General features: G+C 34.0%; 6 protein-coding genes across 11 annotated transcripts in view; 3 read left to right on the forward strand and 3 right to left on the reverse strand.

The window, feature by feature from the left end:
• LOC105108813 (protein TIC 40, chloroplastic-like) overlaps nucleotides 1–1,568 on the forward strand; it is a 7,916-nt gene extending 6,348 nt beyond the window's left edge. Inside the window, exons 12-14 of the mRNA XM_011003274.1 lie at nucleotides 485–588; nucleotides 661–708; nucleotides 1,198–1,568. Of these exons, the coding sequence (XP_011001576.1) occupies nucleotides 485–588; nucleotides 661–708; nucleotides 1,198–1,239 (194 nt within the window). The 3' untranslated portion in view covers nucleotides 1,240–1,568. The remainder of the gene's footprint in view (nucleotides 1–484; nucleotides 589–660; nucleotides 709–1,197) is intronic.
• A 44-nt stretch (nucleotides 1,569–1,612) lies between these two features.
• On the reverse strand, nucleotides 1,613–2,854 carry PQL3 (PsbQ-like 3). Its single transcript, XM_011003275.1, has 2 exons — nucleotides 2,148–2,854; nucleotides 1,613–1,896 (listed from the first exon to the last, which is right to left on the reverse strand). The coding sequence occupies exons 1-2, from the start codon at nucleotides 2,610–2,612 to the stop codon at nucleotides 1,801–1,803; spliced, it is 561 nt and encodes a 186-aa protein (XP_011001577.1). The 5' UTR covers nucleotides 2,613–2,854; the 3' UTR covers nucleotides 1,613–1,800.
• A 2,325-nt stretch (nucleotides 2,855–5,179) lies between these two features.
• On the forward strand, nucleotides 5,180–9,839 carry LOC105108815 (uncharacterized). 3 transcript variants are annotated; one of them, XM_011003276.1, is made up of 7 exons: nucleotides 5,180–5,603; nucleotides 7,263–7,411; nucleotides 7,502–7,663; nucleotides 8,446–8,613; nucleotides 8,719–8,916; nucleotides 9,034–9,131; nucleotides 9,212–9,839. In XM_011003276.1, the coding sequence occupies exons 2-7, from the start codon at nucleotides 7,354–7,356 to the stop codon at nucleotides 9,722–9,724; spliced, it is 1,197 nt and encodes a 398-aa protein (XP_011001578.1). In that variant the 5' UTR covers nucleotides 5,180–5,603; nucleotides 7,263–7,353; the 3' UTR covers nucleotides 9,725–9,839. The 3 variants fall into 3 exon arrangements, with proteins under 3 accessions (XP_011001578.1, XP_011001581.1, XP_011001580.1); XM_011003279.1 differs by having other exon boundaries at nucleotides 9,208–9,445; XM_011003278.1 differs by lacking the exon at nucleotides 7,263–7,411.
• Nucleotides 9,840–12,859: 3,020 nt separating this feature from the next.
• On the reverse strand, nucleotides 12,860–14,936 carry LOC105108816 (HMG-Y-related protein A-like). The gene is made up of 2 exons (XM_011003280.1): nucleotides 14,711–14,936; nucleotides 12,860–13,595 (listed from the first exon to the last, which is right to left on the reverse strand). Exons 1-2 carry the CDS (start codon nucleotides 14,759–14,761, stop codon nucleotides 13,077–13,079), a joined length of 570 nt encoding a protein of 189 aa, XP_011001582.1. The 5' UTR covers nucleotides 14,762–14,936; the 3' UTR covers nucleotides 12,860–13,076.
• A 5,336-nt stretch (nucleotides 14,937–20,272) lies between these two features.
• LOC105108818 (aldose 1-epimerase-like) lies at nucleotides 20,273–22,839 on the forward strand. Of its 2 annotated transcripts, none has more exons than XM_011003283.1 (5): nucleotides 20,273–20,693; nucleotides 20,816–20,865; nucleotides 21,179–21,308; nucleotides 21,868–21,972; nucleotides 22,054–22,839. In XM_011003283.1, exons 1-5 carry the CDS (start codon nucleotides 20,528–20,530, stop codon nucleotides 22,677–22,679), a joined length of 1,077 nt encoding a protein of 358 aa, XP_011001585.1. In that variant the 5' UTR covers nucleotides 20,273–20,527; the 3' UTR covers nucleotides 22,680–22,839. The 2 variants fall into 2 exon arrangements, with proteins under 2 accessions (XP_011001585.1, XP_011001586.1); XM_011003284.1 differs by having other exon boundaries at nucleotides 21,182–21,308.
• Nucleotides 22,718–27,572, reverse strand: LOC105108817 (uncharacterized protein PFB0145c-like). Of its 3 annotated transcripts, XR_839125.1 has the most exons (5): nucleotides 26,094–27,572; nucleotides 25,765–25,965; nucleotides 24,232–25,660; nucleotides 23,202–23,246; nucleotides 22,718–23,164 (listed from the first exon to the last, which is right to left on the reverse strand). XR_839125.1 is itself a non-coding variant. In XM_011003282.1 (4 exons), exons 1-3 carry the CDS (start codon nucleotides 27,376–27,378, stop codon nucleotides 24,240–24,242), a joined length of 2,904 nt encoding a protein of 967 aa, XP_011001584.1. In that variant the 5' UTR covers nucleotides 27,379–27,571; the 3' UTR covers nucleotides 23,483–24,083; nucleotides 24,206–24,239. The 3 variants fall into 3 exon arrangements, 2 of the variants coding, with proteins under 2 accessions (XP_011001584.1, XP_011001583.1); XM_011003282.1 differs by lacking the exons at nucleotides 22,718–23,164; nucleotides 23,202–23,246 and adding an exon at nucleotides 23,483–24,083 and having other exon boundaries at nucleotides 24,206–25,660; nucleotides 25,765–25,962; nucleotides 26,094–27,571; XM_011003281.1 differs by lacking the exons at nucleotides 22,718–23,164; nucleotides 23,202–23,246 and adding an exon at nucleotides 23,483–24,083 and having other exon boundaries at nucleotides 24,206–25,660; nucleotides 26,094–27,571.
• Between the last annotated feature and the right edge of the window lie 269 nt (nucleotides 27,573–27,841).

The raw sequence follows: 27,841 nt of genomic DNA on the forward strand, positions 1-27,841 counted from the left end.
TATCTTCTCCTTCCCTACTCGAGCTTGACATGCATTACTAGTATTGTCCTGAACTTGATTGTTCATTTCAGTGGACACGACAGATTATCTCCAAATTTGCATTTAACAGAGGTGCCATACTGAATTGATTGCATAATGAAATGTATGGATTAGGAATAAATTAATAATGATGAAAGAACATTTCATGATTAACAAGAGTTTTGGCTCTATTAGCATGAAGTTTTTGTGCTCTGGTAAAATATCCGGGTTATGATTTCTGAGAGTGCCTATTGTTAGTTAATCAATGGTTAAGATGCGAAGGTTTATAAATCCACCTATGTTCAGGATTCAGCTTACCCAAAACTGCTGCATGATTTATGTTGGATGTACTTGGAACTTGTTCAACTTTTGTTTTCAGATTCTAATTTTACATTTGATACAGATAATATGAAAATCACTTTCTGTTTTCTTATTGTGTGGTTTTCTGTTCATTTGTGTTTTGCAGATCAGATTGGCCTTACACCTGAAGAAGTCATCTCAAAAATCATGGCCAATCCTGATGTTGCCCTGGCATTTCAAAATCCTAGAGTTCAACAAGCCATTATGGAGGTATATTGCAACTGACTTATAATTAATTTTATGAAATCTAACCATCTTTGTAATATTTTGGCCATTTTGCAGTGTTCACAGAACCCACTAAGCATTGCCAAATATCAGAATGACAAGGAGGTATAACCTTTCTCTTCTTATTGCAGACATGCTTCATCAATTATAGAAAATTGTTTGTCGTTGTAATTACATTATTAATCTACTAGTTTTGGTCTTTTGAAATGTCAACTTTCTACCTGGAGGACTACATTGCCTTTTGGCCTATTATTATGTGTTGTGTATTTGTGTCCAACAAGTACCTCATCGGCGTGAATTATTTCAAGGTTAATTTACTTGAAGACCTCAGATGGTTTTCCAAAATAACTGCAAACAACATTCTCCTGTAAAATGGTTTTCCTTACGTTTGATTGATAACTTCCTTCCCTTTTTATAACCAAGTCAACCACAACTCCAAACATACTTTAGCTGTGTTCTCCCATTCTTTCACAGTGCATATTCATTTGTTACTCAAAGAAACACCTCGGTCTTATAGGTGTTAAGTTGCATCAATTCAATAGCTCTCTGAAATATCTGAACTGGAGAACGTGGGATGTTTTCTTCTCCATGCAGGTTATGGATGTCTTCAACAAAATATCAGAAATATTGGGATGACCAGCGGACCTTAATCTCATCATTCTTGGAACAAACATGGTTTCCTGGGAAAGACAAATTGGTGGATTTTCCATACAGCCAATAGAGGCAATTTCCTTCCAGAGTTTCTGCAAGTGATGTTCTGGAAGCGTTCAAATTTTGTATAATCACCACTTCTTGAATTTTTATCAGATAGGGCATAGTTTTGCTTTAAATTTGAAAAGGTTTTGGAAAGATCTTGTAAAATAAACCACCCTAGAATACCATTGCTTCTTTTTAAAGCGCTTGTATGTGGGGCGAATAAAAATTCAATAAACTTACAGAAATCTAGACGAGTGGACGTTCTCAGATCTTCCAGGCTGCTGATGTTTTAGTTGTGTCTATGGCAGTAATCTGAATCTATTTTTTTTGGTTAAATGATAGTTGCAAACCAGCTAATGAAACCATGCACTGAAAAATGGCTGAAGTTCTTATCAATGTAAAAGGTAAAAGGGCCACGACATCATACACCGAGTTCCGGTCATAAGGTTTGATCTCAGCTTCTTCGATCAACAGGGAGGTAGGGCAAGCAGCATTTGGAGATCATATCCTAGACAAGATATGATCAAAGGCCGCAACAATATTTTCGTAGCATTGCCACACAAGTGAAACATCTTTCTCCCTTACTGCATAGTCTAGCTGCAAAATTTCCATTAAATTCAACATTGTCAGCTCCAGGAACAGTATTGTTTCTAATAACAAAGGAGTATAAGAAGAAAGTCATGAGTAACAAATTAGCTAAGAAAGTGCTGGTAACAAATGTTCAAGGCGTCCAACTGAATAAACCAATTATCACCATTAAGTTCATGAAAATCTAATAACAGCGCCACAAAAATCATTCTAGAAAAGATCCTCCATACATGAAAAAAAAGGGCGTTAAAAGTACTTACTTTGGTTACATTGTTAAAGAGATTGGAATACAGGGTCCTCAGTTGAGTCCTGTCCTTTCCAGGTTTGCTTTCGATTACAGTATAAAGATCCAACTTCAAGTTTGAAGAGCGCCTTCTAAGCACTTTCTGTGCTTCTTTCCAAGATTGTGACCCTAACAGATCTTTCAGTTGCAACAAAGATTGTGCGTAGTCTCTGACTCCACTCTCAGCTTCTTCAACTGATCTTCGATCAGGAGTTGCAAACCTGAATTCTAGTCCATTTGCATTATCTTGACTAAACATTGCTTCCTTTACCAATACAATTGTTGCCACTGCTGCTATTGCTCCTATTCTTCTACTTATATTAGACCTCAGGACCTTGAGGGGCATATGACCCTTGGACTGAAAGGCTGGTTTTATGCAGCAAGTGAATATTGGGGGATTGTGGGTTACATTTTGTACTGAGACTAATGGTCTTAATGTCATCCTTGATCCTTTCAGCTTCTATAAGACCATCTGTTGGTTTATGCATCCAAAGGCTAGGGCTCGGCTGACAAGGCTAAAGAGCTGGCTAAACTGAGATGAGACTAGAAACTGATGGAAACTGGCAAGTTTATTCGCTTCTCTTCTTAGTGTTGCTAAAACGTTATCCAGTTCAGATTTTGAAGAAGAGAGAAAGAGTGAGCAAAGGCAAGGCAGAGATAATGACTTTTTGTGGCCATATTTTTGTATCCTAGAGCTGAATTGGGTTTCTGTCCTTTAGTGTAGTAGTCTATTCTATTGTTTATCATTTACTAGGAAAAGAGAGAAATTACATTTGCTATCCTCAAACTTTAGTCAACAAATGTTAAAAAAAAGTATTAAGATCACGTAAGTGTTTTTAAGAAATTAAAAAAAAAACTTGAGTGTTGAGTTAAATTTTAATTAATTTTATAATATGATAAAAAAATAATATTAACCTAGTAAAGTTGTGTCAAGTCATTTAACCTTTAATGTGACATTTAAAATTAGAATAATCTTATATAAAGATAGAATAAAAATATCAATTATAAAAAAAAATATATGCAAACCTGATTTAATGTTCAAATATATGACCCAAAAGGTTAAGAAAATCCCAATAAATAAGATATTAAGGGATAAAAATTTAAAAAAAAAGTTCCAATAAAAAATGACTATAAAGAAAATAAATAGCAAAAAAAAATAAAGATTAAATATAAAATAAGCAAAAAAACAAAATATGAGGTATTAATTAAAAAATAAATTTAAAGATTATTTGAATAAACATAAAAAAGGTTATTAATTAAAAGAATTAAAAAGAATGAGATCAGGTGTTATAGACTTAGTAAAATAAGCCAAGTGATTGATCCACTAAGAAAAAGCCGAGAACAAGCCTTTATTTTAAGTTCATGGAGACAGTTAATATGTTGTTCGTTTTATTTTTTTTGATAAAAAATAATGGCATTGTTTATAATTTTTTATATTTTGGCTAGTATGGTGACTAGAAAAAATAAAATTATTTTATTTTTGATTCAAAACACCTAATAATTTAAAAAAAATACATTAAAATATATCAATCAACTAGTATATCAATTAAAATTAAATTCTGCAGTTGTTTGTTAGATATTGCAAAAGTAGGAGAACAATTAATCTCCACAACAGGAGGAGGGACAAAGTACTACAAACGACTTCACAAGAATCATGGAGAAGTTCTTATCCCATAACACAAACCATTGAAGCAATTAAATGAAAATAATAATAATAATAATAATAAAATGTAAATTAATAGCCGTTTATGCATCCATAACAAATAAACCAAAGAATTTGGCATAAAATGTAAAAAAGCTAATTAAAATACTTCAGAATTAATAAACATAATCTAAAGATAGAGTACTTGTTCCTTTAAAAGGTTTTAACCACACACATGCAGCTGATTTTTGCTTGAATGATTAGCTTATTGTCCACAAGATAATCATTTGATCTGTTCTTGAGACCACGCAGTGACAAAGACTCAGGACTTTTCATCCAATCACTTGCATCTTCAAACCATCCATCACCTACAAAAGAGATAATTTCTAGTCATTTCCCAGCAGAAAGAATAATTTTTCTGCTTCTAAAATGAATGAGGGAGCTGATTTACTAACCTTTCTTCTCAATATGGTTGTCTTTGATTTGATCCATTATTCTGAGTGTAAACTCTGCATAATTGACTGTTGTCTTTGAATCATCCAAGCTTAAATAAAGAAATAGGTTCTCTTCTTTGTTTGAACCCTCCTCCTTGGAATTGAGTCTTAATTTCCTAAATTTAAAAAAAAATTGTTAAAAAAATAGCTAGTCAAGAATTTAATCAAAGAAAAAGGATATATAACTATGAAAAAAATTAATAATAATAAACGTACGTACCATTTATTTCCTTTAACATCAAAAACATCAGAGACATATTCGGTATTATATAATGAAAAATTGTCGATCTTCCATGTAAACAGACTGTTTTCAGGTTCTTTGACGAACGAAAGACTCTCCCCTTTATATGTATTGTTGAGAACAAAAACCTCCACTCCAAGTATGATGCAGTCACTGACAAGGTATCCATTGGAAATTTCTTTCAGTTCATAATGTGATATTATGTCAGTGAAACTCCACTCGCTCATCATGTTATGATAACGCCTTTCAACAAGAGAATCTGTGGCCAACTTAATATGTTTTTGTGATGCTAATTAATAAAGCAAAAGAAAGAAGAAAACATGCTTGGAGAACGGTGAAACATGGCTGAATGATTTCAAGGTACCTTCAATGACCAAATATCTATCTCGGATTTGATCATACAGGAAAAAGCTAGCCTTAACGTTGACATCACAGCCTAGAGGCGTATAATCTCTTTCTACCATTGCCAAGCGAAGAGATATGCTGTCATTATCACCTCCTTTTCAGTGGGGATAGAGAACCAATTGCCCGTTAAAAAAGAAAACAAAAACATCAGTTTCCTTATCTGCAGGAAGAAGATGATGATGGAGGATAGGATATGGTACGTATGGGTAGAACTAACCATACGAAAAGATTGGCCCTAATTCATATTCAAATATATCACCATAGGTATCACTCTAAGCAGCCCTGCCACAACGAAAACATTAGCCACAGCCATCCCCCCACCATGATCATCACTATATACTAACATTGTAACAACTATAAGCTTCATTCATCTTGTTGATAATAAATTTGATCTCATGCATCAGAAAAAGAAAAGAAAAGAGAATATATACATACCATAATCGCTGTACAGGAGGCCAACGAGAAGATTGTGTAGCCTACCACACTGGCTGTTCATTCATGAGGTCGATGGAAGCATCGTATAGGCTGTCTTCCATCTTATTCAACAAGTAAATCTTGCCTGGTTACCGCCTCAGGAATTTTTCCAAGCTGTAGAACAGGCAAAACCACTGAATTCTGAGGAGAGTATCGGAGCAAATAATGGCGGCTTAGGTCAGGAATCTCTCTCTCTATATACTTGCATCATACGTCGGTTCCCTATGTCATCTATGATTCTTTCGAAAATAAGAATTCTACAGTGAATCTAACAATGGCGCCATGCTATAATTTGGTCAAATTTCTAAATCATGTCATTGAGTTTGTCTAAAAAGTTCCGAGTTTTTCTTTTTTATGATAAGAATCCATCCACCCCCCAGACTCCATTGGCCAAAGAATTTGCGTTGGATTTTCCTTCATTAATTCAGGCAATTATCTAGATTCCTCATATTCGATTATCCACCACTATATATCGTAAATCTAATCCAAATAGTTAACATTTATTTGTCTTGTATTAGGAATCAAGTTTGAAATTAACTTCGATTACACTAAGATGCACCTGAATCCAACTATTATCATGAGCGCACCATTCTCTAAGTCAAACCTGATTTTACTCTTGTTACAAACGAAGACAGAACTTATATGCATTAAATGAAGGCATGCCTCTTAAAAAAAGGCTGAACGTAATTATTATTTTTTTCTCTTTTAGAGGTAGTGTAGAATTATTTTATTATGCAGTAAAAGCATTGAAAGATGGAGAAGCCCTTGAGCCACAGTTTTTGTTTTTATTTTTAAGAGTATTTAAATTATTTTATTATATATTTAAAATGTGGAAGGATCGATATGTCTCCACTTAATATGATAATGATAAATATATTTTTTTGAAAAAACTATTTTACCCCTAATTATAAGTTAAATATTAATTTTATTTGGAAAAAGTAAAATAATTATTTCACTATTTTTATCATATTAATTGGAGATATATTGATCCAAGACATTGCTTGGTGGTCTAGGCCTAGTAGGGCTGGCCTTGCAAGCCTAAGCATCCATGTACGTTTGAGTTTGATTCTTTTGGTCCACTGTATTGTTTTTTTTTTAAAACAAATATATTTTAGAATGTTTTTGTTTTTCAGTAAAATTGTTATAGTGATATTTAAAAAACCATTAGTTATGCCATTATTTTTAAATTAAATTAAAGTCTTTTATTTTAATATCAACAACTATTTTATGAATTATTATATCTAATCTAATATATTATTTTAAAAAATGCTTATATGTTTTCAATAAAAATTAAATATCTATTTTATTTTTTGTCAATTCTTTATATAATTTTCTCAAATTAATTATTATATATGTATATATAATAGTGGATAAATTATCAAGACATGATTTTTTTATCGAAACTTATTCTATATCATAATGAGTTTTAGTTTGAAAAATCATATTCCTAATAAAAAGAACATGTTTTTCATCAAAATAAAAAATTAAATACATGAATAAAGAAAGAATATTATGATTAAATCATTGGAATTCTTATGAAAATTATTTTAATTATCTTAGGTTTTTTTACTAATAAAAAATATGTTTTTATGAATGAAAAGAAATATATATATATATATATATATATAAGAAAGTAGATTTTGACTTAAAAGATATTTTTTCCTAGAACTTAAAGGGTTAAAATTCTTAAATATTTTTATTTTAATCATCATAAAATTATATAAAAATAAATATAAAAAATGATCTCGCGACATATTGCGAGCTAACTCTCTGCTGCGCTCACCGAATATTTTGAACATTTTATTCTCATCGTACGCCACTTTATCTTTGTACTAGGTTGAAACACCATAAAGAACCAACACCACTTCAATGCTTAACTTGTAAGCACTCTCCGCGATTTCACCAAAACGACCATCAAAATCTCACCATGGCTTCTCAATTGTTTCTGCTCGTCTTCTTCCTCTTCAACTTAGCTTCAATTCATGGTAAATTTTCATTTTTTACCACATGGGTTCTAGCATTTATTTTGTTTTTTTAAGAAAGTTGTGATACAGTGGACCATTTTTCAATGACAGGGGAGCAGATCATGTTAGAAGATGGGTACATGGTAACTACAGTGATGGATGGCCGCAAATTAAATGTAAACCCACACGCAGTTCAACTCAGATCATCTGATCTTGTAGTCCTTGATTCTTCTAAGAGTGTTTTTTACACTCTACCATTTCCCATTTCTCAGGGTAATAAATTTCATTTGGAGCTAGTAGTAAAGTTCATTACTTTTCATAAATGTTGACTCCTAAGTGTGGATTTTTTATTTTTATTTTTATTTTTTAAAAGTTTGTAGCTTGTTTGGAAACAAAGATGTTGAATTGGGTTGTGCTAAAAAAATTGATTTGAACTGGGTTTGTGGGCCTCATCATATCAATGGTGGACACAATTTTGTGTTATGATTGGTGCCACAAGCTCGTGCAAGGGGAGAGATTGGTTTGGAATGGGCAGTTAGAAACTAAAAATGTCAAAAAATTGAGTGAAAGTAATTATAACTTCTGCTATTGTTTTTGTTCGTGTTGTTTCATGTAAAAACATTTGTGTTATATAGCGTCATCATCTTTGTGTTTTTTTCTCTTTTGTTCCTTTGTATTGAAGCATGGTTTCCCTTTTATCATTTTTTTCCGGGCTTATAGTGATGAATGCCAAGGATAAAAGTTGTAAATTGGGAAGTGGATGCAAGTGTGCAACCTTTTTTATGGTAGTGTCCATCTTTGCAAAGGTTAAAGTTTGAATGTTAATTATTATTCTTATTCATGTGAAATTCTGACCTCTTGAGGTTGGATTTGTTTTTTACTGGAAATAAGAGTCTGAATTGAACTTGTTGACTAATGCCTTCGTTTTCTAAATTCAAGAATTAAACTTTATAGTTGAATGGAGCGCTTTCTTAGCAAATCAGTGGATTCAGAGAAGGTTGTTCGTGATAGCACCTGATTCATTGACTTGATTATTTATATTATCAAAATTGCAGATGGTGTAATGGTAAAACGGTTATCTGGAAGTGGGGATAAAGGGTACATAGATGGAGAACCAGGCTTGGCTCGGTTCAATAAACCAAAGAGTTTCACTGTTGATCTTAGAGGGAATGTTTATGTAGCTGATCAACTAAACCATGCTGTGAGAAAGATAAGCAGCTCAGGTGCTTTTAATTGCAAATATTTACATCAAATTTTGGATTCTATGTGCTTGTACATTGGAAGAAAAGTAATTTATAGGTGCTTATTTTCTTTTTCTGTTTTTTTAGCCATGACCACCACCATTGCTGGTAATTACTCCCAGACAGGTCGGCAGGATGGTCCAGGGAACACTGCAACATTCTCCAGTGATTTTGAGGTGCTTTTTGTTCCTCAATTATGCGGTTTACTAATTTCAGATCATGGCAATCAACTGCTTCGCCAGGTTGGCCTTAAGCAAGAGGATTGTATAACAGGTTCTCAATCTGGTGAGAATCTGAAACATTGTAAAATCTTTTACTTTGGGTTCTGTTAGAACTAAATGGAAATGGTAGGCCCAATTTATCATGAACTTAAAGCGAGGCTTTGTGTTTTTAAATTTACAGCACTTGGAGCAGTTAAATTTTGGGTCCTTGGACTGGTGCTTTCATGTTTGTTTGGCTTAGCCACGGGGTTTGCAATTCGTCCTTATGTTATACCCCATGTAAGTGTTAATAATATTCGTATTGTCTTCCACAAGATCAATCACCTTGGACACTGTTGCTAACCCAATTTTGTAGACAGGAAGGCGTCAGACCCCTTCATTTCACCAAGACATGGAAGCATTGCCTAATCAATCTGGCGAGTCTAATACCGAGGAGTTGCTTCGACGTCAGAAACGCAATTGCTAGTTCTAGGCTTTACGTGCTTTCAGAGAGGCTCTTTTGCCTGAGCCTGTCTCATCTTTCACTCATGTTTAGGATCAACACTGTAGGTTCTAAGGTTTTAAACAAGGATGTTTTATCCTTGATGGATTCTGATGTAAGTAGTCAAAAGGTAGGGAAGTCGCAGGTGTATGCTGATCAGTTGAAGGATTTGATAGACTTCAATGTTCAATCACAATCATCAAGCTCGATGAGCAACGTCTTGAAACTAGGAGAAGGGGATCAAGAGAGATGTGATGCTTCATTGGACGGCTACAGAAGGATAAATGATATGATCCAGGCTAACGTCATGGGATTTGGAGAGCTGGCCAAAGAAACAACTCCAGTTGATGTGCCTTTGGTAGGGAATTTGGGTTTAGTTAAAAGGAGATGAAGTTGCTTAGAGTGAATTCTCCATGTTTCTTGATGCTCTATCTGCTATGGCTTTGCAAATTCTGTGTGCTATGATGTATAATCTAATTTATGCTTGCTTTCTTGGATTCTCCTCCTTTTTTCTCTTATATAGCCCTTTTCACGTTTGCAATAGCTACTCTGAAGAAGATCATTTCATCTCATATATGGCCTTTTGAGTCAAATAAGTGTCATGTTCCGAATTCTGAATGCTGTCAGTGGTTTTGTTGTCGAGAACTCATCCCTGCGAGGGGCAGGTTTGGACACGAGAATGCTTCGGTTTCTGATTTTTAGAGGGTTTAAAATTGATTTGCTCTTTTCTAGGGAGTGGCATCATGGATGGTGAGAACATTGATACTCACGAGTCAAGTCCTTAAACTTGACCATCTGCTAATCATCACAACAACAATATTTTCACTCACGAAATGATTAATTTAGATTGAAACAATCACGTTAAGCGGACCGAAACTACACGAGTTGGACACCTAATTGAATGAATTATCTGGCATCCATTTTTTCACAACCAGTAAAGAATTCAAGCTAGGTTTTCGTTATCAAAACAAGTGTTGTTTTTTTCCTAATATTGTTGGATATTGTTTTTACCTTCAAATTAATATTTTTTAATATAAAAAAATATTTAAATGCATTTCAAAACAAAAAAATACTTCAATAAATAATTTTTACAATTTCAGACTTCATACACCCTAGTAAGACTGATACATACTCAATGACCATTTTTCCTTTTTTCTATTTCAAGTTGAAGCTTCTTGCTGGGGTCTCGTTCAATGTATTATCAAGACCCTCTTACACCATCACTTTCTATAGCTGACCAATTCTCCCTACTATTTCTTGACAAAGACATGGGCATCCATCCCCTCTTGTCATGGCTCGTGTTTTGAAAAGGAACCTCCTTTCTTTTCTTTTCTTTTTTCTAAAACTTGTGTGAAATATTAATAATCACTTAAAAGCAGTGGCCAAAATTGACTTATTACTGATCACTTGAGCAGTAGCCAAAATTGACTGGCAAAAGGTCGGAGTAATCTTATCATGCTTCAAGATAAGGCCAGATCCATCTATTTTTCTGAATAGATGTGAATTGGAAAGGGTTTGACTTTGTTGGCGGTGGAAATTAGTACAAGTGGTTGACCTTGGAAAAAAAGTCTTTTCCCCGAGGAGAGGGAGGTGGCGGCCATGGAAGGTTTTAGGGAGCGGAAGAGTAAATGTCAATCTAATGTGGCAAAGATAAATCATGAATGAATAAGATGTCTACTTCACACCTGAAAGCATTTCTGGTTGTTGCCGTCCTTGCTGCCTCAGTCCCACATACAGTAGCCTGATACTTTCGACAAAGACACCAAGGGATAGCATTATCTTCTTCTTCTTCTCCATCTTGTTTTTTGTGTATTTTTTTTCATGAGTCAATTCCTGTCATCTCTCACAAAATCATACTCGTTAATACTGATTTGCTTTGTAGATTTGTAGATTTAGATAAGAAAGTAATGAATTTTTAATTAAATTAAATCAAATATTAATTTAATAATTTTTTTAATTCAATTAAACTTGATTCAAACCAGTCAAGTCAACAAGTAATTTAATAAGAATTCTAGTAACCTATGAATTTACTCAATAATCTAAATTCTTTTATGAATCTAATCCTTAAATTGGATCTACCAATTATACACAAAACCATGATCATAATTATAATGTAGGATATAGAATTTCATATGTAGCCCTCACCGCGTAATGCAGGCAACATATAGGTCTTGGCTGCTTTGCTTGATTGGAAATAAAAAGTATGATAAAGTTTGATTTTCAAAGTATATTTTTATTTAGAAATACATTATCATTTTAGACTTAAAATGTATTTATTTAAAATCTACATATCGTTCATAAAAATACACTCGTCATCTCACAAACAAACAAGCTATAAGAGCACTTTGACCGAGCAACAAGAGACATAAATTAGGTCGTGGTCCAACTCTGATTGGCTCCAAATGTTTTTGAAATTTGGCTGCAGTAAAGTAAGCGTGCGTTTCATAAGCAACCAAGTACTGGTCCTATGGCCAATGAGCCAGGACCAGCCCCTTCCTTGTAACAAAGAAAAGCCATTGCTCACTGGATAGATCAAAGACTTGAAAATAGGATCGAATTTCTCAGTTCCATCGGACGTGCCAAAACCTAACAAACCCATATCAGATCTCCACATGAATTGAAACCGCTGTCCCCAAGCTCAAGATTTATCACTGGTCAGTGCTATCCCCCACCCCACTCCCTTCTCTCACTAGTCTGTGTGATCACTGGCCCACATGAAGTCGCCTGTCAGATATCGTTAATGGAGGAGTGCGACAAAATGCTCACCAAACAAAGACAAACAAACAGACCAAGAGATTAGAAACCATGAAACAGAGGCCACTTGGTTTGTACTGACAAGTCTTGTCGAAAGAAATCACCTAGAGGTCACAGCCATTCCAGGAGACAACGTTTATCTCCTCTTGTCAGAATCCATTAAAGCTGCCTCTTCTCCACAGTTCCTTGTTTAGTCCAGAATACTCGGTTGGAGGAAAGATCAAACCGCCCTGTCCATGTTATGAGTTTTAACAATAAATCCTTCAGGGTGTTAGGAATATCAAACCGTCTCGTAAGACCAAGTTCAAGAACACCCGGTTTCCACAGCTCTAGGAGAAATATCGCATACCATAGAAACATGCTCCTTTCTTGCACGAACAGTTATTGATGTCACACCATGGTGTCCACGGTTTGAAATTTCAGTACATTGTCGGAGTCACAGTCAGTCTATGCTGACATAATTTTGTACATCATTCGACTATTTCAAAACAGAGAAAATATAGCTACAATGAAAGTGCATCCGGGCACCAAATTTCAGAAGACTGAGTAATGCCTTTTCTCATTTTCTCAATCAAGTGTAACATCAGGCTTCGTCTGGAACATGAAAATTTAAATTTTGTTTTTCATTGAAATTAATTTTTTTATATTAAAAATAAAAAAAATATTATTTTGATATATTTTTAAATAAAATACAATTTAAAAAATAATTATTAACCCACTATCAAATTACCGTGCAAGAAAAACATGCAAAGTATAAACATCTTTCTCTACGAAAACTACAAGAAAGCAAGAAGGCTCAATTATAACAAATACAATCATCCAATTATACAAGAAGACACGACACAGTTGCATGCACAAAAATACACACGATGTTGCCATACTAATAACACAGACCACTGTTAACAACTAACACACACAACTGACCAATTCTACAGACATGTTGAGACAACAGTCCGTCGACTGCTAATACCACTAATGGGAGGAGATTATTAATTCTGAACACTCACTTCAGTCATAGTTGCAGCCTTCACCTTTGGAGGCCGACCCCTTGGCCTTCCACTACCAGCCGTCATTGGAACTGCTGAGGTTGTTGTAGCAGTTCCAGTGGTTATTCCTCCTGTAGGCCGTGCCATCTTGCGTGGCCTCCCTCTTGGCTTGCCACTTCCAGTCGCAGTCTTTGGCTTCACTGGCTTTGGGGGTGCATTGGGATCCTTTGGTGGACGACCCCTCGGTCTGGCAGGGGGCAGGTCTGAGCCCGGTGGCAATGGGTCTTTCGGCTTGGGGGGCCTACCACGACCACGCCTAGGAGGAGCATTGGGATCTGGCTTCATGTAATTGTTTTTCCAAAACACTAACTCTCCGGTATCCTTCATTCGATTGAGGTGGTGTGAGAGGAGTGCAGTGTGGCCAGCTGGCAAGTCCCCATATTTTGATTCGATGTATTTCGATATTGACGTCTTGTTACAGCCATTGGCCTCATTCAATGCTTCAATGGCTGACAAAATCATCTGATAACAGCAGGAAAGATCAGTCAAGATTACAAAAAGAAATTCCTTGCAAAAACAACGGTATAAAAGTATAAATGCTACCGATATGATGAAATTGGAAAGCTTTTTTTTAGAGAAATACAATCAATGAAGAAAAAAATGTAAAACAAGGACTCGGAACATTCCTTTCTCTATTTTCTTTGAAAAATGAAGGTATCGAATTTAAGAAATTCAAATGCATTAAATCTCAACTCTGGAAAGGAAAATGCAAGATGAGGATTGCATGAACATGGATTTATCTTAAATTTGTCCAAAGTTCCCAATTTTCTTAATAAATAACCAAGCACATATCTGCTGCAGATTCAACCAGGATGCCCCAGTGGCTGTTAAAACTCATCTCAGGAACACCAAACTGAAACAGTTTTTTAACAAGAGGAAAAGCTACTGTCAGAGTTTCTGAATAAAAACATGCGAAATGCAGTCATTTAAAAAAAAAATTACAACAGAGGACTTCAAGAAAATAGGTTTCTTGATGGAAATTTTTTTTTTTTTTTTCAAAACAAGTCCAGCTCTCTATTTCAATAACCCAAAATTAAGCATAAGTAGCATAAACTGAGTCAACAAAAACCAAACCAAGCCTAAAAGGGGGGAACCCAATTTAAGCTTTGATTTTTAACAAGCATAAACCAAATCAGTGAAAGAAAAAATCTTTTTGCATAGCAAAATGTGAAGAATGATTTAAAGAAAATTGAATCCCCCATAAAATTCCATTTTTTCCCCTTCAATACGAAAATTCAAGCAGAAATAGCAGCAAAAATATAAAAACCAAGCTTTGAAAAAAATCAAACTCAATCTCAATTAACAAAACTAAATCAAATAAAAAAACGAGTCTTTAACATCTTCCCCGGAGCCCATCTTTTCCCTTTCAAGCAACATCTTCCCCAGAGATCATCTTTTCCATTTCAAGCACCAACCCCAACAAATTCTAAAAAAAAAAAAACTCAGTGATGTAAAGCTAAGCAATGAAATATGAAGAACTAAAGATCAACTACAACAATAAAAGACAGTAACTTTTCCTTCTTTTTTCTTTCTTTTCTCTTGCAGAGGAAAGGAAAATAGCTGTTCAAGTTAAGTACCTCAGGGTAAGGAGGGAGTGATGGGGGCTTATTAATCTCCTCAGCTGCCATTAAATTTCCAACAAAATAAGAGAGAGAAAGTTTGAAACTTTAATGTCCAAACTCTTCACCGAAGTGAACTGAGTGAGTCCCACAAAAGAAGCTCTAACAACAACAACTGCTTTGTTTCAAAATCTTGCAAGGAATCACTGTTTCTTGATCTATTCTGTTGAAAAAGGATATGCAACAAGGGTTTTTAACTTTTTATTTTTTATTTTTGGAGAGAAAATCGATGTATGGCTAGGATTGTTTTTTCGATGATGATCTAATGGATGAGAGCGTGCCACAAGGACATGACTTGGATTGATGACGTGGCATTTTGTGAATATTTTTCCTTATTTAATTTACTTTTTTTATTACCCATTATTTGAGCTGAGTTTTTATTTTGTTATCATCATCCCGGCATGGATAATGGCCCTCTTGCACTAAAGAAATATGAGGAATGGCATGGTCCCCCTCCCCTACCTTCCCTAAAAACAATGGTGAGAATCTTATCATTTATATAATGTTTTGCTCAAAGTTTTGTTCTTTTTAATAAACTAATATGAATAAATCTTTAAAGATTTTCTCCAAACCACACTTTAATCCTTTTTTCAAAAAAAAAAAAAAATCTCAACTTTAGTTCATGAGAGTTCAAACGAATTAAACTTTAGTCATGTGTGTTTTGAAAACTTGCATTTTAGCCCCTGTAGTTTCTCCAAGGCTTAGGAGTGATCTACAAGTTTTACAATGAATAGGGTTACATATAATATTTACATTTCATTTTAATTCGATTTTTTAAGATTATGAATTTTACTATAATATTTGTTATGAAACATTACTTTTTCTTTCCTTTTTTGCCTATTAAATATATAAATTATCAAAAAGATTTACTTGATTGATTTCCTTGTACTTTACTACCATAATTGTCTTTAAACAGATAGAATTTCTTGAAATTAACACCATAAATTGAAAGAAAATATCCTAAAGTTACATGTTTCAAAGGATGCATCTGTGCCAAAATTTGTTGGCAGCTCCATCATCCGAGCTTGGATGGAAAGGATCCCTCTGCTACAATATGTTTTCGGAGGACATATATAAACTACGGGGAAAAAGATTATTATATTCATCTTTTGGAAGACATATATAAAAGATATTATTTATCCCACAAAAAAAAAAAAGTGTATCTGACGAACTCGAATAGGACGTGTTTGGAACCATATTGATGGCCATCTGGCTGGACGACTGGCCGCTCTCTTCGACCTAAAAATACGACATGAAAAATTTGGAATGATAGCTTAATTGGGCAACTCTGGTTTACTTTTTAATGGTTATAAATTTGAGTTTTTTTAAAGTTATTTGAGGTTTATATAATTATTAATTTCAAAATTAATCAAATATATATAAATTAATTTGAATACCTATATTAAACTAAAAAAATAAGACATGAAAAGGTGGACGAAAACACATTAACTTAGATAACCCTCCGGATACTTTACCACAGGAAGACTCACCTAAATGAAAGACCGGACGTCTGCGAGAATGGAGCGAGTCAAAGGAGGTTAACCATACCCATCTGCCGATCATGCGTCTATAATAAAATACTCATAAATGTTAAGTCATGAGGAAGATAGAAAGTAGAAACAATACCAGGTGTCACGACAGGAGAAATAAGCCCGTATACCCTGCAAAATGGTTTATGTACAGCCTTGGAAGATCCTGTTAGAGGACAGCCACCACCGGTCTTGTTGGTTTGAAAATGGCCACAAGAACCACCGTGTCCGTCATGAGTGGTCTGTTCTCCGTTCAGCTCAAGGAGTTTTGTGCAAAGAAAAATATAGAATGATACAAAGTTTATTACAAATAAGAAAAGTACGGTAAAAACTTACTTTAAATATACAATGATTTTTATAATGCATTTATCTATCAAATATAAATATATAAAATTTATAAAAAAAAACATGAAATTTTTTTGAATTAAAATAAAATAACAATAAAAAATTAATAAAAAATTAATATATATTTATTTTAATTGTACTTGTCGTTTTTTCATAGAATATAAATAATTGATTATAATATCTATTGAGAATCTTTCACTAATCTCTTTTGCTTTATAAACAATTAAAAATTTGTAAAAAAATCATTTTTTATTCTTTTACAAAGTCTTGTTTTAACCATCTTTATTCTTAAAATATCTCGTTTGGTAAGTGTTGTTAAAATAAAAGGAGTCAAAATAAATTGAATCAATTTATCAATTACTGGATAAATTTTTTATTTCTCAATTTTCTACCAATTATCCACATAAATCTACAATCTATGACTCTGGATGATGAGGTATGAAAAGCTCATGATAGTGTAACTGGAATCCCAACTGGAATTTTTTCTAGTTAGAAAAATCTTCAAAATAAAACTTATTAACAAATCTGTATATATCTTCAATACTAAATGATTTATAGCCATTTTTAGGATTCAAAGTTGCATTCAACACAAAAAGATTGATCCTTTACTCAGTGAATCTATAATTTAGCTCTTATAATTGTTGATCAATGATAACTGTAAATATATCAACATGATAATAATACTCAACCATTACTGTTTATTTACATTGAGATCTTCCCACTCTAAAAATAGAAGCATTTATATTATGAATTTAAATGTCTTGATACTTGTAAAAGATGTCACTTTTTCTAAAAGAGTTTCTTAATTATCATCTCTTAACTTTTGAATTAAAGTTTTTATAGTAGACACCAAATGCATAACATTTAAATTGTTTTGAGATTTTTGTTACGAGACTTAATAAAGTATATCAGTAATTCTCATAACATTTTTCATTACATGAAAAATAAATACAAAATCAAATGACATTAAAAACCTAACTACAAAAGCTATAGCATCATATTAATAATAAGTAAATTCATCTGAAGCAATCTTATTAAGAATCAAGCATATTGCCCTATATATTTTTATCAGACAACAAATTAATTTAAAATGTAAACTCCATTTAGTATATAAAGATAGTTGCAAACCACCTACTTGATTAACTTCTTTATACATTTTAATTTTACCAAAAACAATTAAATGCTTAATTTTAGCTGCTTGAAAAACATGTAATTTATCATCGCACTTGTAAAAGGCACTAACAATGTTGACAATAAAATCAAATTTTAAAAGAAAATATAACTATAAGATAATTCTCTAGCTACAAAAATAAGAACTAGTTGCAATTGATGGGTTAAAACAATATACATAATATATATGAAGGACAACCTTTAATGAATAAAGATCGCAAACCATTTTACTGTTCATGCATATTACTAGCACTATCATACACTTGACGTATAATATCTTGAATATTAAGATTATGATGAGATAAAACAGATGAAATCTCTTCCTTAGGAGTTAAAGCAATTATGTTTTTAACATGCACTATATCTAAAAAATATTTTTGTATAAATTTATTTTTATCAACAAATTTAATAACAAGGGTTATTTGCTTTCTTTTGGATTCATCTCTAACTTCATTAACAATTAAACAAATTTTTTCATCACTAATCATACGGCTAATTAAAGACTAAATATTTCTAGAGAAGACATGCAAATTTTTATTTTGAATTTGATATGAAGTGTACTTAGTATTTTGTAAAGCATTATCCAAAACAAGAGTTTTTTTATTGAGTTTTTTTGTTTTTTTTTTAAATTAATTTTTTTTTTATACTTTGGTAATGACTTGGTTAGGAACTAACTTTTTTATTTCTTTTCTTCTACAGGGCAATTCTATTTTGAATACTTGGATTGTGGATTTGGGCTATTTATATAGGTTTACTTCAGTTTTTTTTGTTCTTTTTAAAATTAATTATTTTCTTTTCTTTTTTGTTCTTCAATATTTGATTTATTAGAATTAAACTTTTTAATTTATTTTGATTTGTATTTTATAAGGTTATCAAGGTTACATGATTTAGATCATAGATTTTCTGAATTAATCCTCTTGATCGATTCAATATGTTATCATCTTAATTTTTAAAAAAAAATTATATCATTCAATATGTATGATTTTAATAATTTTAAAGTGTGTTGTTTGGTATGCATTTAGTTTTATATTTCCTAACATTTTATTTTTAATTTTTTATAACTAGAAAAAAATATTAGACTTGGCTCGGGTTGAGGAGCTAGTTTCAAATCTCATGGTCGTGAATCTCCAATTGAAGAAGGGGCTGGGTGGAATTTTTTTAGTATATACTTTTTAAATCATGGAAAGATTTACTTCTAGATTCATCTCTAACTTCATTAATAATTAAATAATTTTTTCATCATCAATCCTTTGACGAATTAAAAACTGAACATTTTTAAAAAAGACATGTAAATTTTTATTTTGAATTTGATGTGAAGTGTACTTAGTATTTTGTAGAGCATTGCCTAAAACAAAAGTTTTTTTATTGATTTTTTTGTTTTTTTTTTAAATTAATTTTTATTTTTATTTTTGTACTTTAGTAATGGCTTAGGAACTAACCTTTGTATTTCTTTTCTTCTATAGGGTAATCCTATTTTCATGGTTTGGATTGTGGATTTGGGCTATTTATATAGGTTTATCCGAGTGTTTTTTGTTCTTTTTAAAATTAATTTTTTTTTTGTTCTTCAATATTTGATTTATTAGAATTGAGTTTTTTAATTTATTTTGATTTATATTTTATAAAGTAATCAAGGTCACATGATTTAGGTTATAGATTTTGATTGATTCAATATATCATCGTTTTAATTTTTTTAAAAAATTATATTATTCAATATGCATGATTTTAATAATTTTTAAAGTGTGTTGTCATTTAGTTTTATATCTCCTAATATTTTATTTTTAATTTTTTATAACTAGAAAAAATTATTAGACTTGGCTAACCTCCACTTGAAGAAGGGGGCTGGGTGGATTTTTTTAGTATATGCTTTTTAAAGAATGAAAAGATTTATTTATTTATTTATTTATTTTAGAATTTTACTTGTTTCAATATAAATGTCTTTTTAAGCATAAAAGACACCAATCTTATATCCATCAAGTTAAAAATTTCAATCCTTCCAATTTTTCTAGTTAGATAATAAATGTTCGGATGATTATTGTCAAGGAACTTCAATTATATTTTAAAACTCAAACTATCATTACCAGACATAACAAATTAATATTTTTAAATTCAAATAATTTTGTAAAACTAGTTACTTTTTTATTTGAAAAAATAAAACTAGGTACGTAATTTCAATATATTAAATTTAATTTAAAAAACCACATAGTTTTTTTTTTGAAAAATATTAATAGCACAATCTTATCTTTTCATATGAGTGGGTAAAGAACTTATTAGTAAACTAATAGCCAAGATTATACCCTGGTTTTGGACTAATCCACATTTAATTTATTTAGGATTTGAATAAAAAAATAACCTAAGTATAAAAATATAGTCAAAACACGGTACCAAAAGTTGTTGATTTTTTTTTTGAATTTTGTTTTTAAAAATTAATCCATGTTGACCTATAAATCAGACTTGCTAGTTATAAGCTTGCTTCGGGATGACCTGGATCCAATTTTATAACCAGGGAATATACAACGTTGTACAGGAATCGTAGTTGAAGTCAAATTCCATCTCCACAATCAATCACACCCAATGACCTTATCTACTGACTGATCAGGTCTCCAAAAAGAAATATTTTATCCAAATCCGAAAAATCTGCTAATTATCAAACTTTCCGATTCTCTGCAACAAGAAGGGAAGCCACGTAACAGCAAAAGCCCTCTTCTCTTTCCTCTGTATCAAATCCGTTTTGATGATTTTGTCCCCTGACACTGCAGAAGAGACTAAACAACCAGACATGAGTACTACTGCTGCTGATGCAAAAGCTGAACACTTTGAACTCAACAATGGAACCATACATGTAACTGTCACCAACTACGGTGCCACAATCACTTCTCTCTATGTCCCTGACAAGCATGGTTCTTTTCCTTTCTCTTTCTCAGCATATGTTTCAGTATATTTTGTAGTTAGTTTCTTGATTTCGTTGTTATGTGTTTGAGGGGTGGTTGATGTAATGATTGTGTTTTTGTCTGGTTTGTAGGGGAAGTTGCTGATGTTGTCCTTGGTTTTGACTCGATTGAAGCATATGTGGTGAGTTTCAGTGACCCTTTTTGTTTTACAGTGAGATTGTCCTTTTCGGTTGCTTCGGCTGCAAAAAGTTGTGGTTTTGACACGGTTTTCATGGAAAGTTTTGTCTTGCTCCTGGGAAAATACAGAAGTTTGGTGAACTTGAGGACTGATATTGATTTCCCATTTTTCTCTTTCTTTTTTTGGTGGGGTTTGCTTGATCTTGATTCCTCTACGAGGATTAATTTCTGAAAGATGAAGTTGAAATTTGCTGTGTTCTAGCATATTTGGGTTACTGATGATGTGATTTTTTTCCTTCTCTTGGTTGGTGTTTGAGCAGAAAGACAATGCGCCTTATTTTGGTTGCATTGTGGGTCGAGTTGCAAACAGGATTAAAGAGGGGAAATTCCATCTCAATGGGGTGGATTACTCTTTGCCTATAAATAATGGGCCAAACAGTCTTCATGGTATGATACAATTAAATTCCTAATATTTCAATCATCCATGAATCAGTGCCAATCAATTATGCAGTGATATGGAAGAATCGTGTTTTCCTTGGATTACTATTTTTAGTTCTGTTGAATGTGGCTCTGTGACAAAATTCCCCCCCTTGATAATGCCTACAAGTATGATGAGAAGATTTGAAATCCCACCAACAAGCGTAGGAATCTCAATTTTGCCGTTCAAATTACTGTTGACTTCATGACACTTTCGTGTTAAATTTCCACTTGACCCAAAACATCTAGCTGCAGTTCTTCATAGGTGTTGAAAAGGGATGAATTGAAGAAAAGGTTGCTTATCGTTGCTTTGAGCCAAAAAAAAAAGAAGTGGCTTGAACATTTTGTATTAATAGTAGTTTGGTTAGTAAATTTAAGAGTTGCTTCCTAATCAATCCCTCTGTAATTTGATGAACTTCAGTCCTTGAATTGCTGAAGTTGTGATTCTTCATGTGAGGAATTTATTGTTGCAGAAATTTTATGGATTTAGTGTTTCAAGTTATGATGACTTTGTTGGCATACTTTCCAGGTGGGAATAAGGGCTTTGACAAAGTGGTTTGGGATGTTGTGGAGCAGAAAGATGGTGAGCAACCATCGATTACCTTCAAATATGAAAGTCATGATGGGGAGGAAGGTCAGCTCATTTTCTGTTCTAATGATTTCCCTTGCATTTCTATCATATACAGATCAATTTACTGCTTTTTTATGTGATCAGGATACCCAGGGGATGTTATTGTGACCGCTACTTACACGCTTACTTCAAGCAAAACCTTGAGGTTGGATATGGAAGCAGTGCCTAAGAATAAGATCACTCCAATTAACCTCGCACAACATACCTACTGGAATTTAGCAGGTCACAACTCTGGGAATGTGCTCGAACATTTAGTTCAGATATCAGGATCTCAAATTACCCCTGTGGACAAGAATTCAATCCCAACAGGTGAACTCTTGCCAGTTAAAGGCACTGCCTTTGACTTCACTTCAGAGAAGAAAGTTGGAAGCTCGATTAGGGAAGTCCCTGGCCTAGGGTATGACCATAACTATGTCCTTGACTCTGGGGAAAAGAAGGAAGGATTGAAACACGTAGCCAAAGTGAAGGACCCTTCAAGCTCCAGGGTGCTGAACTTGTGGACAGATGCTCCTGGTGTGCAGTTCTACACTGCTAACTATGTGAATGGTGTTCGTGGGAAAGGTGGGGCTGTTTATGAAAAGCATTCAGGATTATGCTTGGAGACCCAAGGATTTCCAAATGCCATTAACCAACCAAACTTCCCTTCTATTGTTGTTGTACCTGGAGACAAGTACAAGCACTCAATGTTGTTTGAGTTTTCAGTGGAGTAATTTATTAACCTGCCCCAAGGAGCTGCCAGGTACTTCTGGTATTAATTGATTGAGTTTTTTGGGTTATTGCATTTTGATGTCCGTAAGATTTTATTGAAGTGGACGATATGACAGAATTCTTGAAAAGAATAAGTGAAATTTCATAATTTATTGACTTTCAGACTGCAGATAAATTCACTGTCTCCCTTCCTAAAACACAGCCACACCCCAAATTGTCTGGCGAGCTGGTTTCTGGTTATGATGTACTTGGTTGTGAAAACCTTGAAAATTATTATGAGATTACTAAATCTAGTACAGCAGAACACATTGCATGACAGATGGATTTGCCAGCTTTATCAACATTCTTCTTGCAAGTATGTTCGGATTCAATCAATTCCATGGATTCTTATTTAGCTGCTTTTATGTTTGCTGTACATCCATGTTGAGCGTCTTTTCTTTGCTAATCTTTCCTATCCCAAGGTTGTCTGCCGATAGGATCGCATGACCTCTCCAGGACAATGCCTTCAGGCAGGATCGCATGACCTCTCCAGGACAATGCCTTCACATAGAATGCGATCCTTGTATCATTCAAGTTTTCTTTGGAAGAACTAAAACCTGAGTTGAGAAAATCCAGTTTGATAGGTGGCTAATAGGCCTGAGAAAATAGATTCCACTATGGATGAGTTTTCTGCAAAATCTTTTCATTTACCAGTTGCCATCTTTTTTTTTTTTTCCTTCTAAATCCAGGACTGATACTCCTTCACTCAGCATGGGAAAATTCTATTAAAGGAGTTCGTTACCAATAATTTTCACCATTGATGAAATGAACAGAACATGGTAGCAATTCTTCTCTCAGTATGGAAATCTGTCCAAATTACAGTATTGTCGTGAAAGGGAAGTTTATAAAAGCAAAAAAATAAAATTAATGACAACCACCACTCACAATTTTGACACGGTATTTCAACCCAGATGACTTAACCAATGCAAAAAACTAGAAGGAAGGCTTAATCCTCCTTCCCCTTTCCTGTCTAAAACAAAACAGTATGATATGGAAAAGGTAAATATGAAGCTTAGTCTACTTGCAAGTACCCTAGCCAAAACCATCAAACCAGGTATACTTGTTCCATCCTTTTTGTCCTTCTCCTTTGCCTGGGAAAAGGCTGCTGCTAGGAGGAGATGCTGCAAAATTTTGGGTTTTACACTTTTTCAGAAAAACCCAAAAGAGACCATTTAGAAGGTAGGGGAGACTTAATTTTTTTCTTTGTAGGTGTGGATATCATTCACCGACGGAAACAAACTAAAGACCAGGAATCCTCTGCTCCATCAGGAGATTTCCTGGCATTTTGCAGAAAACACAGTTCCTCAAACTTTCTGACCTGTTCCTGATGCGGAGCAAGCTTTCCTTCTCATCCATGAGAAAGGGATCTGGATTGTCAAACAAATTAGCTGTGTTGATATTTGAAATCCTATTGTATTATGGCATTTTGTTAACTGAGATTTTAATTTGGAACTTGGAAAGATTAGCAAGAAAAGAAAAGAAAATTTACCTCGTCTCCTCTTTCATGGTTGGTAGGCGTAACTTCACTCCAGAGGTTCCTCACTCATGTTACTTACCCGGAGTTCCACCGCTCTAAGATCACGCAGATGTTTCAATATCTCTTGGAGAAGATCCGTCCCCTTGTCTCCCATCTGTATTGAACTCATACAATGCTTCAGAAATTCCCTGTCTGCTTCAAGAGCTTGTAGTCTCTCATAAACATGATCTACCTCCTCTTCAATTACTAGTTTTTTTCTGTCTAAATCAAATTTGGGAACGAAAGAGTTTTCCATTCTAACAAATTCAGATTCAACATTTTCGTTGAATATAAACCCTTCTTCAGTTTCATTATCAGCAGCATCCAGAAGAGGAAGGAGGTTCTTTGCCATGGAACTGACTGTTTTCCTCTCAGGATAATCTCCATTCTTTGACAAATCATTTGAAATCCCATTTTCTTCTGGAGTGCTTATTTCATAGATCTCATCGAATCCTCTGACAGTATACTTTGAGGACTGCTCTTCCGAAGGCATATCGTCATTGTATTCATTAGCATCCAAATTTCGTAGCTTCTCCTCCAATGCCTTGAGCTGATCTAAAATAGACAGCCTCTCTTCCTCAAATTCAGCCAGGGGATCATCGAGAGCACTTATCTGCTTCACATAATCCAGTGCTATTTCCTGCAAATTTACTACTTCATCACTAGAAGTATTATTGCTACCAATTTCCTGGTTTTCGATACTGCTGCTACCATCTTCATCCTTCGCTTCACGATTGAGATCAATAGATAGCTCATCAAGATCCTCAGCACTGCTGCATGTAGCAGAAGAAGTTCTACTTCTTATACTTCCATCCTTGATTCTTCTAATCTTTCTCAGTTTTTCTTTAGCCTCGTAGTCCAAAACCTTCTTGCGCTGCACTTCCAACTCTTTCTCAAGCTCTTGCTTCTCCTTTTCTCTCTTGACCATGAGCTCGTTTAGAAGTTGTAAGGCTTCCTGGTCATATTCAGACTGTTCTTCCATCATCCTCTGGTATTGCAATGCTTCCATTTGCATTGCTGCCTTCTCTTCTTGAAGCCTGTTTATCATAGCCATAGTCTGGTTTGCAGCTATTGCAGAGGCACTCCTCTCTTCCTCTAGTTCTGTATACAATGCTCCAAAAGCTTTTCTTTCTGATTTAAGTGCTGTTTTCAGCTGTTCAATCGTAAGAACTGGATCACCGGAATCCATCTCACTTGCCACACTTCCATCTAAAGATTCCTCGGTTCCTGACTCTCGTTTCTCAAATATCAAAAGCTTCTTATGCAAGTAGTGAGCGCTGTCAACAGAAGTAGGTGTCTCGGGAAACTTTTCCTCCTCAGCTTCAGTAGACTCCGAATGCGAAGATAAATGATGATTTATACTCTCTTGGTTATTATCAGCTGACATCATTTTTTCTTCTATGGTAGTCGTTTCTGTGTTGTTTGGACCTAGTGTAGCAAAATCACAATAGATGTACCCCTTATTTGGCCGACCATTGTAATTAAATTGAGCAAGCATTATCAGAGTAGGTAAGAAATCGAGTTCTGCTTACCAAATTCATTACTTTCAGGGGCATCGAGAATTTCTGCTTCATTGCCATTTACAGAAGAGTGATCTTCTTGCACGCATGGCGATATTGTTGATTCTTGATCTAGTGGTTGATTGATTGCAAAATCAGAGAGCTCTACGAAGTCCTTGGATTTGCTTTGCTCAGCCAACAAGTTGGTGTCATTATTTTCTTCCTCATGAGCTGCTTTTAAGTTAGATAATTGCACAATGTTGGTTAAGCAAATAATGTTCAAGAAAAAAGGTAGATCAGACAAGCAAGGAAAAAAGAAATGCAATGACTGAGATTTCCATAAATGAATAGTTATGCTATACCTGGAAACTCATCTGGCTCTTTGGTTTCCACCATATCCAAGTAGTTTCCACTAAGGGATAATGTTTGAGCTTCTTCTAGAGACATAACTTGTTTGCGTTCCTTGCTGTCCGGATCTTTTTTCATCTCTGTGCAATTCGAGTCTAAAGATTTGTCGCAGCAATGCATTGCTATATTCACGTTTTCAACTTCTGCGTAACTTGTGTTTTCTTCATTATTCATTTCGATATGCGATGCAGAATCAGTTGTTCCATTTTGATGAATTTCCTCGGCAAGTTCTTCCTTTAAGTTGCAGGATTCGTAAATTGCGGTGGTTGATGAATCAATCAATTCAATAGGGATTAAACGATTAAAGTCACACCCAAGATTTCTCTCCAAATGCAGATGGATGGTTTCAATGGAATTGTCTTTTCCAAAACAATATTCAATCATACTGTCATCAAAACCTTGATGAATAGAATTCATACCGTACGAGTCACGCTCCATAATATAAGTTTCCTTTTCATCACATTGCAAGTTTGTTTCAGACCGTGAACAGTGCTCCACTGCATCTTTGAGGCCAAAACTTCCACCATCAGATAGCATTTGATGTTCATCAGCAGCCTCTTCATGATCCTGTTGTCCTTCTCCATCTCTTTCAATCTCATTGTTGTCTTCATGGTCAGTATAATGTGCCAAGATATCAGGTTTGCCTTTTTCCTTGCAGTCAATTCCGATTTTTACATCATCCATCTCTCCTACGATCAAATCTCCTTTCTTGCTGTAATTCAAAGAATCCCAGGAAGGCTTGAACAGCAAATAAGGAGGGCAGACATTGCTGTTTATGTTCTCATTGCAGCAAGAACACAAGACAACATTTTCACCATTTTCAATTGCATCCTTGCTTACCCAAGTAAAGAAAGCAATCCTCCTTGTCATTCCAGCAGACTGATCACTGTGATTTGGGCGAGAAGCCAAGCAGTCCATGCACATATTCTGTGTCTCAGCTAGTTTTTGATGATTTGAACAATAACTCAGTTTGGAAATCTCAGATGCATGAGTCTCACACACAAGATCTCTACAAGAGTTGGTGTTCTTTCCAGGCTCCAACACATGATCAATCCTGGAACACCAAGGGCAAGGCTTTTTAAGGCCAAAGTACTTGGCAAATCTGGTTATCATATAAGTGAATAAAGAGTTGAGGAGTAGGAGAAAGATCAAAATCCATTCAAGAACTGCATACACTAGAATTACAGTGAGTTTGTGTGTGTTTCTTTGTAGCATGGTTGCAAACTTGTTGCCTGCCATGGTTCCTGCTGTTGTCTTTTGTTACACTCAGTGGCGAGAGAGAGAGAGAGAGACGTTAAGAATGGAGGGTATGAAGGATGTTTCTGTTGTTCAGACACGGCAACAGAGGCTGAGCTGTGCAGAGAAGAGTAGCAATGATGCTTTTCCAGAATGATTTATTTTTTGCTTATAGTAACAGTGAAGTAATTATATCTTATAATATGATGAATTGTATAGCTTATAATAGCATAGGTCACGTTTACGGCACTAACAAAGGTGATGCTTACTCAAATCTTGGATAAAATCTTGCCATATATATTTTTTTTATTTTCTACCAAAACAATCATTTTAATTTATCACAAAATATTGGTTTAAAAAAAATCTTGACATCAAATCTCAAACTCGTGAATCTCTAGCATTACATTTGTATATTAACTAGATAAGCTCACGCGTTATGCTAAGGTCGGCTAAACTTCTTTTCAAA

The sequence above is a fragment of the Populus euphratica genome, unplaced genomic scaffold, assembly GCF_000495115.2.
Source record: "Populus euphratica unplaced genomic scaffold, PopEup_1.0 scaffold403.1, whole genome shotgun sequence".
In the NCBI taxonomy this organism is placed as follows: Eukaryota; Viridiplantae; Streptophyta; class Magnoliopsida; order Malpighiales; family Salicaceae; genus Populus; species Populus euphratica.

Bases quoted from the DNA above. Each gene is read 5' to 3' on its own strand.
- PQL3 (XM_011003275.1), bottom strand. From the start codon at position 2,612: ATGACATTAAGACCATTAGTCTCAGTACAAAATGTAACCCACAATCCC. The intron at 1,897-2,147 runs GTAAGTACTTTT...GAAATTTTGCAG, and splicing joins TCTTTAACAATGTAACCAAA to CTAGACTATGCAGTAAGGGA.
- LOC105108815 (XM_011003276.1), top strand. From the start codon at position 7,354: ATGGCTTCTCAATTGTTTCTGCTCGTCTTCTTCCTCTTCAACTTAGCT. The intron at 7,412-7,501 runs GTAAATTTTCAT...TTTCAATGACAG, and splicing joins CAACTTAGCTTCAATTCATG to GGGAGCAGATCATGTTAGAA. The intron at 8,917-9,033 runs GTGAGAATCTGA...TTAAATTTACAG, and splicing joins TATAACAGGTTCTCAATCTG to CACTTGGAGCAGTTAAATTT.
- LOC105108816 (XM_011003280.1), bottom strand. From the start codon at position 14,761: ATGGCAGCTGAGGAGATTAATAAGCCCCCATCACTCCCTCCTTACCCT. The intron at 13,596-14,710 runs GTACTTAACTTG...TGCTGTTATCAG, and splicing joins CACTCCCTCCTTACCCTGAG to ATGATTTTGTCAGCCATTGA.
- LOC105108818 (XM_011003283.1), top strand. From the start codon at position 20,528: ATGATTTTGTCCCCTGACACTGCAGAAGAGACTAAACAACCAGACATG. The intron at 20,694-20,815 runs GTTCTTTTCCTT...TCTGGTTTGTAG, and splicing joins CTATGTCCCTGACAAGCATG to GGGAAGTTGCTGATGTTGTC. The intron at 21,973-22,053 runs GTCAGCTCATTT...TTATGTGATCAG, and splicing joins AAGTCATGATGGGGAGGAAG to GATACCCAGGGGATGTTATT.
- LOC105108817 (XM_011003281.1), bottom strand. From the start codon at position 27,378: ATGGCAGGCAACAAGTTTGCAACCATGCTACAAAGAAACACACACAAA. The intron at 25,966-26,093 runs GTATAGCATAAC...CTAACTTAAAAG, and splicing joins AGAGCCAGATGAGTTTCCAG to CAGCTCATGAGGAAGAAAAT. The intron at 25,661-25,764 runs GTAAGCAGAACT...TTGCTACACTAG, and splicing joins CCCTGAAAGTAATGAATTTG to GTCCAAACAACACAGAAACG.